This window comes from Branchiostoma belcheri, unplaced genomic scaffold (assembly GCF_001625305.1).
Source record: "Branchiostoma belcheri isolate BF01 breed outbred unplaced genomic scaffold, Haploidv18h27 scaffold347, whole genome shotgun sequence".
In the NCBI taxonomy this organism is placed as follows: domain Eukaryota; kingdom Metazoa; phylum Chordata; class Leptocardii; order Amphioxiformes; family Branchiostomatidae; genus Branchiostoma; species Branchiostoma belcheri.
The window spans coordinates 16,503-33,449 of NW_017803962.1; the positions used below are offsets into that span (position 1 = coordinate 16,503).

Here is a 16,947-nt window from a genome sequence, read left to right on the forward strand (position 1 = left end):
AGCCTGGTTCCTGGTTTTTGCTAGCTGCGTCGTGTCTGCATTCTTCACCATCCTGTACGGCCAGGCATACGGCCGGAAGAAAGCTGAGGAGTGGCTCTTCGCCTTCTTCACTTCCTTCTTTGCAGATCTCTTCGTCCTTCAGCCCGTCAAGGTGGTTCTGTTGGCCGTCGGACTCACGCTGGTGCTGAGGGTAAGGATCCCACAGATTACAACGTACTTACGTACGTACACAACAACATTTGAGGTGATGTACAGAACTATACAGTGTTAATAAAGTTGCCTTGGTATCTCGGAATGGTAAAATTAAGTATCTCAGCCAACATTATTTTAAGTAGTTTGTCAGTGAATTAATTCACATATACTGTATAGATAGTAGTTTGTAGTAAGAAATGTAATAAGATAGTTTAGTTTTGTAGTATTGTTGTATTACTGCCACACATTGTACCATGTACGATTGTCGAGCAATAAAGTTCATTCATTCATTCATTCATTCATTCATTCATTCATTCATTCATTCATTCATTATATCTCGAATGATGAAAGAAAAGATATGTGGTCGGTGATATCATATAAAGGGAGAGTCACTACCCAAGCAAGTGGATTTCAAACATTATGGATTTCAAGCAAAAATAGTGTAATGTAGTGCTTCAAGCAAAAATAGTGTAATGACTACAGTAATATTAAGAAGTAGTTGATAAAGGTGGATATCATTCTATTACTCTAGTAAAAGTTTTATATCTATATAGGCACCACAAATACGATGTGGTATCGTCATATTACGCCATGTCAATTTTGTACTCTGTAAGTTTATGACATTAATGCTCATCTGTCGACTTTTAGAAACCTCATGACGACGCAGAAAATCAGACACCAACGCTAGACTACGAGGAAGTGTGCGCCTACCTGTCAACCATCAAGGTGGAGTAACTCGAATTTGAGTCAGTAACTCATGAGTTTAAAATTACAATGGGATGCTCATTCTAAACACCACATGGCACATAAGTCCAAAGTCATTTGGTGCATCATGGTGCAAAACAAATTTGTAAGTTTCAAATAATATCAACCGTCGTCAGTAGACAACCATGAGAAATGTCCTCCCATCCTACAGGCGACACCTGCAAGGGAATGCCGTGAAGAACCACCGGACTCAACAAAGCTGGCAGAAATGCGAGTCCGCCGTTTCGTCGAGATCAGCATGAGAAAGGCCTTGTACGAGTTCGCGTTTTACTTCCTCTTCGTCCTGGTGCTAGTGGTCATTGCCAACGGGCCACGTGACACAGGCATGTTCCACATGACTCAACATCTTCGGAGAACTGTGGACGATGGAGGGGATCATTCCTTTACAAATGCGAGTACAGTTGATACAATCAGGTGGCATTGGTCGTTTTCAGTTTGTTTCAAATTCAAGGTATAACAAAAGAGTAGGTACAACTGTACTAAATCATCCACAAACTCAATTGGCATCAACAACTGTGAACAACTGTCTGGCAATAAACATCATTTATTTATTCATTCATTCATTCATTCATTCATTCATTCATTCATTCATTCATTCATTCATTCATTCATTCATTCATTCATTCATTCATTCATTCATTCATCCATTCATTCATTCATTCATTCATTCATTCATTCATTCAGGTTGAAATATTTCAAACTATATCAATTCTGTGTGTCTTATACAGGTTGCCGACGCTCAGAGCTTTTGGAACTTTGTAAGATACACGCTGAGTCCTGCGTTATACGGCAATCAGTGGTACAACGATGGCAACAGAGAACCGGGTGGATTCATGGCGGACAAGACGTCATATGTGGTCGGACCTGTCAGGATAAGGCAGCTGAGGGTGGCAGTAGGTACGTATATACACCAGCATTGACGAACGTTTGCAACAGAAGCTTTCAGTAAGGTCGTCCGTGACCAGTTTTTCGTCCGAAAACTAAACTTGGTCTCGATTGTTCACTGACTGTACTAAATGGTACTACAGGATAATTACAGAGACCAAATGCCTCACTATGTCCACAGATCCTTCATGTGAGAGGGCCGGGCCAGTTCAACACATCTTCAAGGACTGCACCAATGCCTACTCGCACTCATCCCACGACAGCAGCCGTTATGGGATGGGTTGGTCGGAGACAGCTGACGACAATTCAAGTTTACTGGTGCAAAATGAAACCAATCCTTGGGTATTCCGTCATTCGCCAGGTACTTTAAATTACACTTGACAGTTTTTTTATACGTTTCAGTCTTTTCGATTCAACCAAATGCCAATACAGGGATGTGGTGTGCACGTGGTTTGATTCATTGATTGGTTAGTTACTACACGTGTGTCATATCATGTCGGTCTGGCCTATTCCTGTTTTGTGCTATAACGTTCTTGCATACTACTGTTACAGACATACCGGTAGTAGGAGCACATGCCACCTATTGGGACGGGGGCTACTTCGTTACAGTCACCAACACCACGCCCGCCGCCGTCCTGGCCACCGTAGCGCAGCTGGAGCCCAGCGGGTGGATCGACCGCTACACCCGAGCCGTCTTCATCGAGATGACGGTCTACAATCCCCACGCCAACCTGTTCTCCGTGGTGAGCCTGCTGACTGAGTTTACTGCCATGGGGAAAGCCTACCCCCGTGTGGACATCGCTACAGTCCGACTCTACCGCTTCCAGACTCCATGGGCTTGGGTTGTGGTCGGATTCCAAGGAGTCTTCATCATCTTCACCTTGTACTTCGTTTTCAGAGAATGTGAGTGCACATATGATATCTCTTACGTTCTTGTCTGTTAAGGTTGCACATTCAATGCTAACACCAGCTGGTACACTACTGTAAGTGTCCGAGTCCTTGCAGATATTGACTCCAATTTGGACATACGTATTTCAAACAACAAACATCTGGGTTTGGACATGATTAGTATGACTTTATGTAACGTTGTTATAGCACAAAATTATGGGATTAGCATTCAGCTAATATACGCCTCGGCAAGACCTGATATGTTATTTCTGGCCTCAAGTTGACGTATAACTCCTCTCTTTTATTACAGTGGACTTGATTTTGAAGCTACGGAGCTTGTACTTGAAGACCTTCTGGGGCTGTGTAGAGTTGAGTTTGGCGCTCCTCTCTCTAGCCGAGGTCGGGGTCATGCTGTACACCTTGTACATTATCCTCGAGTTCCAGTCAAAGCAAGGGACAAATACGGGTAAGTCATGTACAATCTCGTTGTGAAACTGTTATGTCACATATAAGACCTTACTAGCATGTTAGAGTGAATAATTTACCCTACAAAATAATTGCTAATGCGTATTTCTGGAAATAGCAATTGTTTAGATCAATGTTTGACATTTCAGCCGATAGATCCACTGTTGTCAGATACTATATGGAATTTGTGAAATTCTTAGTCCTTGATGTCCTATAAGAAGGAAATTACCACGATTTCTACAGAGTCAGCTGAGAGACCGTTTGAGAAGTACCGCAGAGCTGCGTACTGGGACCAGATCAACACGTACGTGCTGGGCTGCTTGGTCTGTGTGGGGACACTCAAACTGCTGCATCTCCTGCGGTTCAACAAGCACGTTGTTCTCGGCGCAGGTAAAAAACAACTTTAAAAGAGAGAAGAGATCCTGTAGATAGATTCTGTAGATAGAGAAGTAACAAAAATGTAACACTTGTTTCTTCTATACCTGTACCCAAGTTATCTAACTTAGTGCACTTGGCCCATGTAGGGCGTGAATATGCAATAAAGTTCATTGTCATTGTCATTTAAAGTAGCTGTTTTTCTATGAGACACGATGTTACTTCTGCCAATACGCTAAATCACTACACGCATGCATGCGGTAACTTTACTTGAAACTTCTTTCGTTCACAACCAGCATGTGATTCTATGCCCGATTCGTTGACACACCGTATCCACTGTTTTGTCAAGTGAAGGGAGTGGAACACCCCCCCCCCTCCCAGTATGACTTTAACAGACTTTCGGAAGTCAGAATCCTAGCTATGTTCTTGACATGTTGCCTAACCAGATCCGTCAATTTATCGATTATCAAATTGCTGTTGGCTGCTTGTTCGGTTGATTGGAGACCAACACCAACAGCGTGTCTAAGGTTTCAAACAAACAGTTCTGACTCCCTCCTACACGTTCCTTTCCAGATACCATGAAGAAGGCAGCCGGACCACTATCCGGGTTCTTCTTGATTTTTACCATAGTGTTCGTCGCTTTTGCGACGTTCGCCTTTCTCGTTTTCGGCTCTACGGAGGAGGGCTTTTCGCCCTTCGTCGCCACCGTGGAAACGATGTTCACGCTTTTACTGGGGAAGTTCTATGAGTTGTCAGACGCCAAGACGGTCATGGGACCGCTCTTCACCTTCACGTTTATCACGTTCTTCCAATGGGTCATCCTCACCATGGTTGTTGCTATCCTAGACGGTGCCATACATGAGGTTAGTATTTTTCAAGAGTGCATGGTTGAACAAGAAACTTTATTTCTGTCATGCATTATTCTCCAAAGTGTAAGTAATGCTTGAGACGAACATTCTTTGTAATCTGTCACACTTAAGAATACTTCATGTATGTACGAATTAGGTTTTGTATGTTTCTGTATGTTATATATCTTTAATACACGTATCAGGTTAGTAAATTCTGGCACTTAATTTCACCACAATGTTTTGCTCCATGTAGGTACTCTTTACTATGAATATGTAGCCTTTGGTCTTTCGTATGTTTTTTTCCATCAAAAATATAGGAAAACCGCGATGTAATTTCCAAGTACCAATCTGTCAGTGACACACGAATATATAATAAATACTACTAAAATATGTAATTTGAGCTTCTTTTTGCATGCTTGTTTTTAATTTCTTTCCCTTTCCCCCTTCATACTGATTTAGTAAAGCTGTATGTATACTAAGTATATAGTCAAACAGTCTACCAAAGCAAATTATATATGTGGTCTGTTGTATTGGGAATTGTTCTATACGGTCAAATCATAATAGTCAAGTGTTTTATTGGGAAAAGGAATTGCAAAGCTTTGTACAGAACTATACCTTAAAAAAATCTGCACAGCTGTGCATGTTGGCTTTAGCTCAACATAGCTTCATCATGTTATGATACTAGTATTATGTTGATTGTACCATCAGGTTGCGGAAGAGAATTCCCAGCAGAAGCCTGAAACTGAGCAGGTTGCAGACCTGATGTTGGAGAGGCTGCAGTCCTGGGTAGGCGGGTGGCGGGGAAAGGAGAGGTCATCGTCCGCCATCCAAGAGGACTACAGTCCTACAGAGGAGGAGCTGACAGACTTCTTGACAAACGCTGATTTCGTACGTTTGCAGCGTCGACAGGATAGCTCCTCAAACGTCCGTCGAATTTTGCATTGAAAACCAAATATCTTCTGGCACAGTTTAGTTTACTTTTTTTACTACAATTTTGCATATCAAGTTAAGCAACGGTATACATGGAAGTGTAAACAGAAAGTCAAGAATATCTGGATCTCATACTACTGTTCGTGCTGAGGCAAAACTATAAGGAATACTAAATGTCACCTTGAGCGTTTTTGCACTTTTTGGGTATCATCTCTGGCCTATGTTGGCCCTGTTTCATATTACAGTTGTCATCTAGGAAAATATAGACGCAGGCATACTGCAGCTGCTCAATACTATAAAGAAACATTTTAAGTAGAGGTAATATGTAAGGTTACACAATATATAGGAAGTGCGTCGTTTTAAAGCTTACAATTACTTGGATGGCGACCCGTTAAAGAATTATACAGTTACCAATCCGCAGACCTACATATTCTACTACTTAACTTGACAATGATTTGACTTACTAGTATCATTGGAGGTGGCCCTTCCGAGACCAAGAACAGCATACGATGATTATTACATTAACTACTTACTTATATACAAAGTGATACGGCATATAAGGTATGCATACAAGTTACAGGAAACCCACGACGCCTGTGGATTGAATCTTAATTTAAAACTGTAATATTTGAAATGAGACAGGTTATTAGCGACGTCAAAGTTGCAGTTACATAATGATTTATTGGTTTATTATTTTGGGGTACAATAAGAACTTAATATGTAAATGAGGACCTAATTTGCATACACGTGGTAATCAGTGAGAAAATGCTGTCATTCCATGGTGGTAACAGCCTATCTGGGAAGTTCACACTTGTCAGCATTTGGAAATTACGTGAAGGTAAACATCGTTAACATAACTTACTCAAATCAGGACCTTATTTGCATAAGGGAGATGGCATAAAAGAGATAGTTTTGTCGCTGTCTTCCTCAGTTGTTGGCCTGTTTTCCACCGGCCTTATTCAATATCTGTATTATAACATTATATGACTTACGTTACAAATAGTTTAAACTAATATGGACAATACACAATGAATGAGCAGAAAACTGCATTTTAATAATTAGATTTAGAACATAATATGTGGACTTTTCTCCATAAACATCTGTATAACAAAATATTAAAAAAGCAAAACATAAGGCACATGTAGTACTAATATCATTGCCCCATATAGTGAATGTATATACACAAGACAGAACAACAAAGAAATCTGAACAATTGTTGTGCAAATGTTTTGACCAGCATAATGAATAATTATACAGCCTGGTGCTTTCCTGAGATTCTGACATACAGCACCATTCTCTTCAGTGTAACAAAATTTATATAAAAAGGTGAAATTAAGTATCTTAATTTCTTAGGCTTCATTACATGTATGTGACACTAGAATGGTACAAAAGTAAATTTTCTGGTCATTTCTTCAGAAGTAACCTGAATCAACACTACTCCATTGCAAATAATTAGGAAGTGGAGGTGCTAAAATATTACACCATACAAAAGTGCTTAAAAGCTGGAAACACAGCTGTCAGCCATGTTTGTTTACAGCCTGGTATTTTGTGGTGGCACCACAAATGATTGCACCTCTTGTGGGTTAATTGTTTAAGCGTCAACCATAAAGGTCAGAAATGTGAGATAATTGCACAAATAAGTGGAAGTAACTTACAATCACACAAATATTTCTTTAAACAAAATATTTCAATTTTTGGTGCAAAAATGTTACATAATGCTCCTTTAATAAAGTAACTTGCTACTATAGAACGTAAACATGTATTTAGTAATCACATATTTTTTCCACAGTTTACCATATGACTTGAATGGATTCTTACTTTCCATTTGTAAAATTCAAAGAGGAAACAAGAAATGCTATTAAAGTGGTTGAATATTTTCTATGATTATACATTAACAAGGCTGATTTATTTAGGTACTGGCCAAGAGTATATTTTCATTGCCAACTGAATATGTGAATACTCACAGTCTTACTTTATGCACCAACTTATTTTTTTCACTGAAAATTGAGAATAAATCCAAGGCTCTTTGGAAAGAAAGTATTATCAATATGGCACTTGATAATGTTATCAAAATCATGTTCAAACACATTTTCATGTGTTCCATTTTTCATTAAACTTCAACCAAAAGTAGTCCTTGGCCACACCAATTCAATTTGTTGGTTCTTGGATTTGCATGCTTCATGTTTTCTGATTTGAAAAAAAAAAAGCGAATAAGACAGAGAAACAAGACAAAAAAAGTCATTGTCTTTACAAGTTCGTTACAGATTTTCCATCTATCAATGCAATGGTTTGATTAAAAGTCTTAAATTCATTGTTTAAATTACAAACCAGCCTGGTATGTTGACATCATGTTCCTATTGTAGCATTTGGGGCTATCATAGGATGGATAGCTCTTTGCCATGTCGCTTCATATTTTTTCTACAAAAATCTGAGAAACAATTAATTAAATTGGTGTGGCTTATAATACATTTATGAAGGTAAGGCATCCTGGAATGAAACATTTTTGTCCAGTAGTATAGATTGATTAATGAAATATTATTAAGTCCTTATAATATTTGCGAAGAATCAAATCGCTAGTAATGCCAATGCTCAACAGGTTAATGCTCATCAGCTACATATAGAGGGAAGTTCATACCGTTGCATCATAATATTCGCTTGACTTAACTAATATAATTATGAAACCTAATAGATACAATGACAACAAAATGGTATTAAGCAATCAGCTGTTCAATCAACTAGAAATCCTAGCACTAGTACATGGACTACAACATGAGTCCAAATGCAACAAATGTGACTAAAAACATAATTATTATTAATACCTGCATGGATTGACAATGGCTACAGTACAGATTTCGACTAACTTCCCTTCCCACATGTTTTAACACATGGTTTCAACTCGTTTACTGTAAATCACTTTATATTCAATGTAGTAAAATTTCGAGGTTTAAAAAAATGGACATGTTCGCGGTGGCAGCAGGTGCAGAAGAAAGAAAGTCTGGGAATTATTTGTTTGTGGTAATGATGAATTTGATGCACAGAAGTGACCGTGAAAACCGGGAATATAAAAGTGCCACGAATATAATGTGATTTACAGTACTTCTCATGCAAAATCGCATTTAAATTGCGATTGAAAGCCATGTAAAAGCTGTGTAACATGCAGTTAAAGCTCATGCCAAAGCCATATCAACCATGTGCATTTATTAGCTGTAATCGTGTGTGGTTATCGTGCAATTACAACAAATTTGTAATTGCACGAGAAATGAGCCCAATTAATTTCTTAATCAAGAAATGCAAGACGGTTAACCAGTTAACGTTTGGAACAACTTTTGATCGGGATCAAGATGGGAAGTTATTTGAGATCTGTACTATATTATTATTGTTTAGACATAACAAATGTTCAGATTCACCACCATATAGTGGCTCATACTTTAAGGATATGGCACAATTGGAATGAAACAAATAAGAGTTTGCAACTTTAAATATTTTCCTTGTATCCTTGATCCTATGTATCAGTTGGACATCAATCCATGAAGACACGTGACCGGTCTTTCTTTGGCTTCTGATTACCTGCAAATGACCTGTGTCAACAGAAACATTATGTTATTCCCCATGTTTATATCACATAACTTTTTATTACTTAACACAAGGTGTATAAACACATTGTCATGCTTCAAAAATTAGAAATTCAAAATACTTAGCAATTTCTAACACAAGAAATTGGACTTACCTAAATTTTTTAAATTATCAACTGTACAGCTCTAATCTGTATTAAGGAATGAGCAATCCCTCGCTTCTGTGACGTCACATTATACACATGACTCTGTTAACAGTGGATCATATTCTGCATAATGTGACGTCACAGAAGCGGTGGATTGCTCATTCCTTGACAAAGACCGGAGTTGTACAGTTGAAAGTTTTGGTAAGTCCAACTTTATGGTTTAAACTTGCTTCAAATGACTTTTACCAACCCAAATGAACTTTCAAGATAACAAATCAAATACAATGTATTACGGTATACGTCAATCATCCCACTTTTTTAGACTTATTTCCTTGCATATTTTTACTGTCATCTTTTCTAGGGATATTTTGTTAGTGGATATTTCAGTGCACATTTCTGGAGTAGTTACACAGCACATTGAAAAAAGAAATTTGACTTCTTAGGGAAGCTAGGGATTCTTCCTAGCTTACTTATGTAAACAAGGTGTAGGAAGAATCCCTGGTTGTGTACAAGAAAATCCCAATATCCTACATGTATGTTCTACATGTACCAACTTGATAAAATTATTTTTGGAAGAAATTTGACTATTTATTATAGGATTTCAAAAAAAGTATGCTCTGGAGCACCAGTATTTCTACTTACCCAGGAGGTAGGATCTGTGTGGCACGATCTAACTTGCGGGCGAGGCGCGGGTCTCGTGTGGGACCCCTCGACCCTGTTGCGTTTCCCACCGCCACGGATGTGCCACTGCTGTGTGGGATCCTGGCAAACTGGCCTGTGACGATACTCGGATAGTTCAAGTGCGTACTCGAGCTCCTGTTGTCCTCCCCTCTCTCCCTGTGAAGCCTGGACGACGTTATTTGGTTCTGGAATGTAAGTGAGCTGCTTGATGTGGGAAGGAAGTTACTGATTCGGTTGCCCTGAGCCCCTGATCTTGGACAAGCATTAGAGGTCATCTGAAGACTGGATGTCGGCCTTGTCTGTTCACCAGACTCTGTAGAGCTGCCCCCTGTCCTCACATGGCTAACTGCAGCCTCCTTGCTTGGATCGCCTCTCAAACTATGGTTGGATGATCTGTCCTGAGACTGAGTAGTGGAGAGTTGTGGTAGTTCTGAGGATGGTAATTGTGTAGCTCTGTGCCCTGACTGTAGGTTAACAGTAACCGACAGAGTTCCAGTGTTTTGGAAAGCGTCTCTTTCGTCGGGCACAAATGACCCCACCCCAGATCTCGATGTGTTTGAAAGAGACTTCATCTCTGCCATCCTGGCCTCGTAACTTCCACAGTAGTTTGTTAACTCTCTGGTGTTGGATGGGGTGTTCACGATAGAGGGGTCAAACTTCACGTTCAGTCTCTTAGATGTTCGCCGGGTGGGCGACTTCAACACCGACTTCAACTTTGTCCAACTGGTCCTGACGATCCTTCCGAATGAGTCGGTCCTGGTCACCATCGTATACCGGGTTTTAGAGCTGTGTCCCTGCTCTGGTGTGTGTTTTGCATGCTCCCTTCTGTGAAGATGGTTCACTTGTGTTTGACCCAAATCCTGCCCTCCCACTAACCCAGCTCTGTGACCAGCAAGTTGTGAGTCTGATACTACTTTGGCACGTTGCTCTGTATGTCCCACAGGTCCCTTATTGTTCACTTGGCCACTGGAGGGTTTACTCCAATCAGGACAACTTGCAGGACCATGCGCTCCATCCAGGCTGTTCTTTCTGGGTATCTTGAAGTGCCTGGGACCATCATCATTTGTGTCCCCTGTGGAGTCCCCCCTCCTCTTCAGTGCCTGTCTGCTCTCTGCAGCACCCGTGACATTTACAGAGTTAGCCTTGCCAGTTGTACTTGCTTCTACTTGTAATGTACATGTGCCTCCCGTCTTCTTACTTACAACGCCGTGGGAATCGTCCTTTGGGCCGTTACATATTGACGATTTATCACTGGAGATTCTTTCACCCGAGTCAAAACCATTCACACCCACGTCATCCTCTTTGGCGGTAGCAAACATCTGACCAAGGATTGAATCAAGAGGGAAGACTTGTCCTACCGATGTACTTGCTGTACATATTGGAGTGGTACTTTCTTTCACTGAAGATGTTGCTGTTGCAGTTTCCTTCAAAGAGGTTGTTGCAGCAGGAGTTTCTTTCACAGATGAAGCTTCTTTCACTGACTTGCTTTCAACAGACTCCTGTCTAGCAGTGATAGCCGTTTTCTCGACATTCCCAGATTTTGACTTCAACGGTATTTTGAATCCGCTCATTTTGTTCTTCTGCTGTTCTGGGGATCTCTTCTTCCCATCGTGTCTTCCTGCGGTTCCATGTTTGGTCGTTACTGTGGAGGTTCTTTCATTTTTCTTGTGTTTCTTGCCTGCAACATTCTTCTTGTGGTCAGAAGTGCCCTTGGTGACTTTTGTAGGTCTTTTGTGAGACTCTTTTGATGAACTGTTGACAGGAGAGCTCTTTGTTGCTTGTTTTTTGCTAGACTTTGTACTAGACACTTTCCCACCAGACTCTACTGCTTTCTTCCCACGTTCCTGTGAGTAGGCCTTGACTGCACTCGTTGTCTTGCATTTTGAAGACGAGGGATGACATTCTGTTGTCAACTTCTTCTCACATTGTTTGCCTGTCTTACTGCATGCTGTGACGTCACTGTTGTTTCTTTGTTCTTTACCTCCTTTCTTCAGTCTTCCAGTGTCTTCAGGACAAGATTTTCCCTTTGGAGCCTTGCCTTTTTTCTGCCTGGCATCATTTTCTCCTCCTTTTTCCTGCCTGTTTTCCTGGTGAGTGTTAGGAGAAGTGCCAGGCCTGACAGAGAGTTTCTTCACGTTGAGCCGGGCTGCCCGACCCAACTGGTGGAAGTCTTCTTCTGAACCGAAGCCTTTCACATCGACGAGCAGCCCTCTTCTCCGAGCATCTTCCATGCACGACTGCCAGTCACGATTGGTCTATAAAGGAGGGACAAAAATATTACATCTCCACAATTCTAACTGATTGAATGTTGTATCGTGTCATCTTAAGAGTTAGCTTTTGCTACAAAGTACAAAATTGATATTATACAATGGAAATGTTTGAATTGGCTGTTTAACTCAGAGCCAAGAGGTCCTGGGTTCAAACACAGCCATGTTACAGACCATGTGCCCTTTGGAAAGGCGGTTTACATGATTTTCCTCACTTCACTTTGGTGAAAATAAGTACCTAGCTTTGGTTGGGGGCGTCCCCAGTAATGGAGGTCCAGTATTTGGGGAGAGTCACATCCCAGAGAACCCACCACACATTTTCAAAAAGAGAAGGGGCATGATCTGGTGTGCGATGGTCAAAAATCCTACTGTCTGGATCCGGAGTTGGTGAAGTCACCCGGAAAAATGCTAACAAAAGGGTATGCCAACCTGTAAGGGATAGTAACCCCGACCAATACGGTCAACCAACAATTTTTTTTACCGTTTTAACATAATTTTTCCCCGAACTGGGGGTTAGACGTGTTTGCACGAAGTACAGTCTTTTTGTTGAAGCAAGATTTTTAAGGCTGGATGCCCTTCCTAATGCGAACCCAAACCCTAGTAGGGCCCAGGAACCTCTAACTGAGGGGGAAATACGTGTTAAGTGCCTTTCCCAAGGGCACAACATCTGGGTGCATGTCCGGACATGTCTGGGTCCAGCCCTGGGGATTGAACCTGGGTCCCCTTGCTTGACAGTCGGATGTTCTATCCACTACACCACGCAGACGCCACAATGATGATGATGATTACAATTAAAGACCTACCCTGAGCGAGGCTTCATGACAGACGATGAAGAGACAGAACTTGGCTCGTGTCAGCGCCACGTTCATGCGCTGCCGGTGGCACAGGAAACCGATGCTTCCCGAGCTGCTGCAGGCTCGCACACACGACAGGATGATGATGTCCTTCTCACGACCTTGAAATCCATCCACGGTGCCAACTTCAACCTGATTGTTACCACTGTGCATAACAGAGAAGGGAAAATGGACATGAAAACCTTTGAAAAGGGTATAAAGATACATGTTACAAGCTGTTTGGGATAAAAACTGATTAGCTGTAACACTTTAATAACTTCCCATCTATTCGTGCAAAACCGGATTAAAAGTTGTGCATTTTTTTATCAGTACGGGTGCAAATGCTCTGAAATTCTCATTTAAATTGTGTAAATTTCTCGCATAAAACACAATCAGTCATGTAGAAGCTCATGTACACAGCCTTTAATTGCAATTTTAACGTGATTTATAGGATTTTGCACAGGGAAGAAACAAATGAAAACCATGACGTGTGTGGAAAGTTAATTGAGTACTGTATAAAGACTAAGTCTTGTTAATACATTGTATATTATATTAAATCTGAAAACAAGGAAGCCAAAATCGCGTGTCCTTTTCCTGTCACGTCACTCAGTGAGCTTGCAGGACATGTTGGCAACAGATTAGACATGTACAAAGGCTTATGTATTTATATCATATCCAGGCCGTGATAATCTTTGGCAATGGTGTTCCGGACTGGGTCCTACATTATGGTGCAGCCCGGGCTTCCATCATCATCATCATCATAGAACATAGGGCTTCCATAGAACGATTCAAACGCATTTTGCATGCGCCGCTTTCAAAAATAGGAATACAGGTTTCAGATGTTATTGATGTTGTTGCATTTTTTGGTTTAGGGACACAACATTTTTGCTCATTTTGCATTGAAGGGCATGTTTTCTAGGGTAGGTAAACTATGACATACATGTATATAAAATACATGTACAACACAGTGTATTCCGCATCACCTTTGGTCCCAGCCCTCCCGAGAGTTGGGTCGCCCTCCGGCATTCAGACCTGGGGCAATATGGAATACCGGGTACCCCGTGTTGTATTCTATATATGTCCTTTCCTTCAGAAAACTAACTATGGGTATAGTTTGACACATGAGCACAGCCCACCTCCTGATGAGCTCAGTCTCTATGAGCCACTTCTGTTTCTGGTAAGGCGTGATGACGCCGATGTTACGAGTGTCGATGGCGGGGTTCTCCTTCAGCGCCATGACCAGCTGGACCACCATCACTGCCTCCGTGTGGTTATAGATCCCTCTGGGGGAAAAAAGAACCATAGTCATCATCACCTGTATTGTATTCTGTATCTGTATTGGTATAGCTGGTATAACCGCCTTTGCATAACAGTCCAGCTTCGCAGGCACGTAGCACGGCAGCTGCTAGGTATACATATCACACCCAATGACCTGTTACATCCAATCTTTGCACATTTAGCTGCAGGCATTGTTTAAAGCTATATAGTGATGATGCCCCAACTGTACTTGGTGGCAGCGAGTTCGACTCTACGATACATGATTTGTATTTATTGCAATTGTTGAAAATGTATTTCAATTTCTAACAATTTTATGTCAGTCTTACTATAAAGACCTGTATTATTACATTATACATGTGTACAATCATGTACATGTATATCTCTACTTGTTAGAGTCATACTTACAGTCACTTTACTTACTATCATACTATTATAAGTAAAGTGACCAAATTCTGGTTGAGAAAGCTGACTTTTATTCATTCATTCATTGCATTCATTTTTTCACTGAATTTCCTGATTACTATTATATATACTACAGGTCCCTGACATACTAGTAGGTATGGTAAAAGCAATGTAAATAGTTAAGTTTAAGTCCCAACAACCTTCACAACTCACCCCGCCTTCAAACGGCTTTCCTGCTCTCGTCCGTCCAACATGTTGAAGACAAGATACGGCTTGAAACTGCAGCTGTGCCGATCTTCAGCCACAGCCCTGCAAATGTCGTACATGTACAAGAAAAATCAACATCCAAAATGTACGCCGCACCAGTTTGTCACACAAAATCGTCATGGCTTATACATTCAAACAGTGTTCTAGTCAGCCTGGAATTTGTTAGTTGTACAATCATGTTGTATGCTGGATTCTTGGAGAGTCCGGGGGGCATGAAATCTTTGAAATCTTGACCCTACATGATTGTATGAAATGCTAAATTTGCTGGATTCTTCTTCTTCTTCTTTAGTACTCTCTAACCACCCCTACTGGGGTATCACTGAGAGGGGGGTATCACTGAGAGGGTATTCTGAGTGTCAAATTAAGACTAGGCTTAGTCTAATGACAATTATCTTTCCATATTTTTACACACTGATTCGTCCATCTAAGATGATGGATTGGGAAAAGTTTTTGTCTTTTATGTGCTACAAAAGTCTGTTAGATGATGGAAAGACAGATGCTGGCTAGAACACTGGATTCAAATGTACATAGAACTCATCTGCTGGGAATTTCAAAGGAAAAACAAGACTGGCAATGAAAACATACATTGCCATGGTGACGGTGGTTGCTGTTTGAGTTATTGTCTGCATGGCACTGCCATCATTTCATGATTTTGAGGTAGCCTTAAGTCTAGACAGATACAGTGCACTCCTCCCCAGAGTGTAGTGAATGAGCCCCGGGGTCACAGAAAGTAGGGCCATCTGGGGCAGACAGGTCTTCCCAAGGGTTCCAGGAATGTGGGCATAGATGTGGGTCAAAGAAATGCCTGTGGACATTTCGCATGCCTGTGGACAAAATGCCTGTACCATTCCTAGAATTATTGCAAACTGCACACAATACTGTACCATTAGGCTCCTCCCTGAGACGTCGCCAAAAAGTATTTCCATGAGTGAAAGGATGAATGAAAATGCTTCCTTACTTGTCAGTTCTCAACCTCCCACAGTAGAAGTTGTGTGAGGGGAAGGCACAGATAGCAGGGTGCATCCTGTACTGTGTGTCCAGCATGAGGACCGGGTTGTCTGGCCGGGGTTTGAAGACTCGGTACAGCCTCTCAAACAGGGACTGACGGAAGTTCAAGTCCTGGGCTTTCTGTAACCGGAAAACTTCCTTTGTTAAATGAGGACTTCATTGCACGACAAATTGAACATAACACACACAAAAAAAAGTATAGTGAAGCCTAAAATCCAAACTACTAAAACAACAAAGGCTAGCATATTTAGTCTTCGACATACCAGTAGTGTTACAATCGATAGGGCTAATCATGGGTTTCTGGTATTTTTTCTAATAACAAAGCAGTCTTTTATATATTTGCCTATTTTTGCATTGTGTACATCATTGCACTTAAAGATATAAAGAAGAAGAACTTTATTGACACAACAAGAAGTACAGCGACTTTTGTAAGGTCAAAGACATGTAGATATACAGACAATTATACATGGGTACAACGAAAATATCTTACGTACAGAACAATAGGTGGGTCAACTAATACTACTTGTTCTAAGGTCTAAACATTCTTTGATATATTTACCTATTTGTACACAGTAAGGGTTATTGCCTTCTAGGATGAACTTAAATTTATCTATAGCCATATATTCGAATTTGTCTGTAACATCCAGTCTCTTGAAATCTCATGTACTTGATTTGAGAAATGTGAATAGCTTGTACATTGTAATGTAAGCATATCTAGAGCATTCCATGACAAAGTGGTTAAACAGCCAGTGTTCTAACCATCTAAAAATGAAGGAAGTAACATTTAAAATTTCAAAACTTTCCCAAGGAATCAAGCCCCCCGAACTATGTTGTGCCTCCGGCGCGATGCCACAATCAATATCAATCGAAACAAAATTGAGATGACAGAAAAAAATTTCAGGCTGGCTTGAACACAAGTTGAATTTTATTGTCATATCAATATATAAGGCTATCCTTCAATTGCCGACCTTTGACAGTACAGTTGCGGGCAGTTGTTCAGGGTCTCCCACCAGAATGAGTTTAGACATGCCGTACTGCAGGGGAATCAGGGCATCCAGCTCATTACACTGTCCAGCCTGGAAAATATAACACACCACAGTCAGGTACATCAGGGCATCCAGCTCATTACACTGGCCAGCCTGGAA

The 16,947-nt window shown here is 40.9% G+C and overlaps 2 protein-coding genes and 1 pseudogene across 2 annotated transcripts in view; 1 reads left to right on the forward strand and 2 right to left on the reverse strand.

The window, feature by feature from the left end:
* The window catches only part of LOC109475726, a 13,547-nt pseudogene extending 8,156 nt beyond the window's left edge, over window positions 1–5,391 (forward strand).
* A 2,336-nt stretch (window positions 5,392–7,727) lies between these two features.
* Window positions 7,728–14,125, reverse strand: LOC109475732. The gene is made up of 4 exons (XM_019776495.1): window positions 13,984–14,125; window positions 12,818–13,013; window positions 9,709–12,002; window positions 7,728–8,926 (listed from the first exon to the last, which is right to left on the reverse strand). The coding sequence occupies exons 1-4, from the start codon at window positions 14,100–14,102 to the stop codon at window positions 8,869–8,871; spliced, it is 2,667 nt and encodes an 888-aa protein (XP_019632054.1). The 5' UTR covers window positions 14,103–14,125; the 3' UTR covers window positions 7,728–8,868.
* A 1,623-nt stretch (window positions 14,126–15,748) lies between these two features.
* Window positions 15,749–16,947, reverse strand: part of LOC109475727 (probable helicase senataxin) — a 29,155-nt gene continuing 27,956 nt past the window's right edge. The window contains exons 24-25 of the mRNA XM_019776489.1: window positions 16,771–16,878; window positions 15,749–15,922 (exon numbers count right to left, since the gene is read on the reverse strand). Coding sequence (XP_019632048.1) covers window positions 15,749–15,922; window positions 16,771–16,878 — 282 coding nt within the window. The remainder of the gene's footprint in view (window positions 15,923–16,770; window positions 16,879–16,947) is intronic.

Bases quoted from the DNA above. Each gene is read 5' to 3' on its own strand.
- LOC109475732 (XM_019776495.1), bottom strand. From the start codon at position 14,102: ATGGTGGTCCAGCTGGTCATGGCGCTGAAGGAGAACCCCGCCATCGAC. The intron at 12,003-12,817 runs GTAGGTCTTTAA...CCTCCTTTATAG, and splicing joins GTCATGAAGCCTCGCTCAGG to ACCAATCGTGACTGGCAGTC. The intron at 8,927-9,708 runs GTAAGTAGAAAT...CTGTTGACACAG, and splicing joins ACACAGATCCTACCTCCTGG to GTCATTTGCAGGTAATCAGA.